General features: G+C 43.3%; 1 protein-coding gene across 2 annotated transcripts in view; it reads left to right on the top strand.

Moving 5' to 3' along the window:
• The window catches only part of HSPA12A (heat shock protein family A (Hsp70) member 12A), an 85,444-nt gene that overhangs the window by 37,805 nt on the left and 45,563 nt on the right, over window positions 1–2,076 (top strand). Inside the window, exon 1 of one of the 2 annotated variants that reach the window (XM_009641410.2) lies at window positions 1,243–1,258. The exons of the other annotated variant lie outside the window; for it this stretch is intronic. Coding sequence (XP_009639705.1) covers window positions 1,243–1,258 — 16 coding nt within the window. Of the gene's footprint in view, window positions 1–1,242; window positions 1,259–2,076 lie in introns of those variants that run through there. 2 annotated transcript variants of the gene reach the window in all.

Below are 2,076 nucleotides of genomic sequence, written 5' to 3'. Positions count from 1 at the left end.
AGCACAGTTGTAAAAATTGTGACACGTGCACGTTTTTTTCGCCAAGCAAACACTAACTCAAAATATTAAAGCTCCTACATAGACAAGTGTATTTTAAGATAGGGTAGGTATCAACAGTATAATGCTGCAAATATTTGCAACAGTATAATGTTGCAAATGTCCTAATTTCATTTGCTTTTAACAACTGTTTCACTACTTGTTTGAAAAACTCTTGGCATTAAATCCAGGGTGTCTGGCTTGCAAGCCATTTTTGGTAGATGGCAACCATTCTGATAAATGACTTTTTAACTTCCCAGTGTTCTGCACTACACTTATTCATTTATTAGCTCTGCGAACTCCCTGGTAGTGGCAGGGCCTCTTTTAAGAGCTGAGGTGCAATATAACAATTACGGCTGCCCCAGTTATTGCCCACCATTAGTTAGGTGTCTCATGAAATGAGTTGCAGTGCAATGCAACTGCTGCTTGTGCCGACATGATAGCAACCCCACAGAATCGCTGTAACAGAACAATTTGGTTAGAGTTTTAGTTTGCTACTTTAGAGGTTGAGCATTGCCTTCCATGACTTTCCTCTCTTCATCCAACAAAGCTCCAGGCTGGTGGCATGCAGGAGTCATCATAGAATTATTTTGTTTGGCTGAGTATTTGCAGGAGCAGCAGTGAATACAGCGCAGAATTGTTCATGGGTTTGGAAGGATTTTTTTCCTCTGGTCAAAGAATACTGATAAATCACCAGGAGCTTAACCTTCCAGCAGAGTTGAGCAGTTGGTGAGAATTGGAAAAAATTAGCCCTTCCACAAATCCTGCCTTTATGCCTAAGCTTTCAAGAGCATTCCGAAGCTGATATGGGCAGTTTGTTTTAAAGATTTTCAATGAAAATATCTATGTCCATTTTATTTTTTAAGTGCTATTTTCTACGAATAGCTAAGAGAGACCTCTGATCTCTCCTTAACATTTTTTATTTGTTGGCAAATATTTTTATAAATGTCCTTGTATATATTTTCTATGTCTGGATTATTGCAAGTTAATTGGGTTGAATAGGATATAACACCACCCAAGTTACCACAGTTTCGTTGGATGAATATGAATATTGCACTGGTTATTTAATCACTGCTTTCTGAGAGAGAAAAAAATGTGTATACTGTCACATAGGATTTTCTGAGTTGCATATAGAGCTATAAATAACTTCTCAAGATACACCCAGGCTGATAACTGAAGACAGGCTGGAAAATAGATCACTGAAACATGAGTGCTGAAACAGGTAATAAAAAGACTTGGTAATGGAGAGAAATGCTGAAAACACATAGCCTGGATCAGGGACATTGCCAAGAGACTTCCTGGTCTGGTACGGCCCTCTGACTACTATCCACTATTGATTGTACAGGCAGGCAGCGATGAGATGCCAGAGAGAAGACCCAAATTGATCAAAAGGGACTTCAAGGCACTAGGGAAAATGGTTGAAGGATCAGGAGCGCAGGCAGTGTTCTCCTCGATCCCATTAGTGTCAGGAGGGAACATGGAAAGGAATAGGAAAACTAGAGTGGTTAACATGTGGCTCAAAGGTCGGTGCCATTGGAGGGGCTTGGGATTCTTTGACCATGGAGAGGTTTTCATGGCACCGGGCCTGTTGGCAACAGATGGTGCCCAGCTCTCTCAGAAGGGAAAAAGGATCCTCGCTCGTGAACTGGTGGGGCTTATAGAGAGGGCTTTAAACTAGGCCTGAAGGGGGGAGGGGACATAAACAGGCTCACTAGAGAGGAGCCTGGGGGTGTCACCCCATTGCTGGGGGTGAAACCGATAGCCCAGCTCAAGTGCATCTACACTAATGCACGCAGCATGGGCAACAAATGGGAAGAGCTGGAAGCCATTGTGCAGCAGGATGGCTATGATGTAGTTGCCATCACAAAAGTGTGGTGGGATGCCTCCCATGACTGGAGTGCTGCGATGGACGGCTACAAACTCTTCAGAAGGGACAGGCAAGGAAGGAGAGGTGGCGGGGTGGCTCTGTATGTTAGGGAGTGTTTTGATTGTACAGAGCTTGACGCTTGTGGTGAGGCAGAATGCTTATGGGTGAGGATG

The sequence above is a fragment of the Egretta garzetta genome, unplaced genomic scaffold (assembly GCF_000687185.1).
Source record: "Egretta garzetta isolate BGI_Z169 unplaced genomic scaffold, ASM68718v1 scaffold486, whole genome shotgun sequence".
NCBI classification, from domain to species: Eukaryota; Metazoa; Chordata; class Aves; order Pelecaniformes; family Ardeidae; genus Egretta; species Egretta garzetta.
Note: the sequence above shows the minus strand (reverse complement) of the source record. Positions and strands in the feature narration are given on the sequence as shown.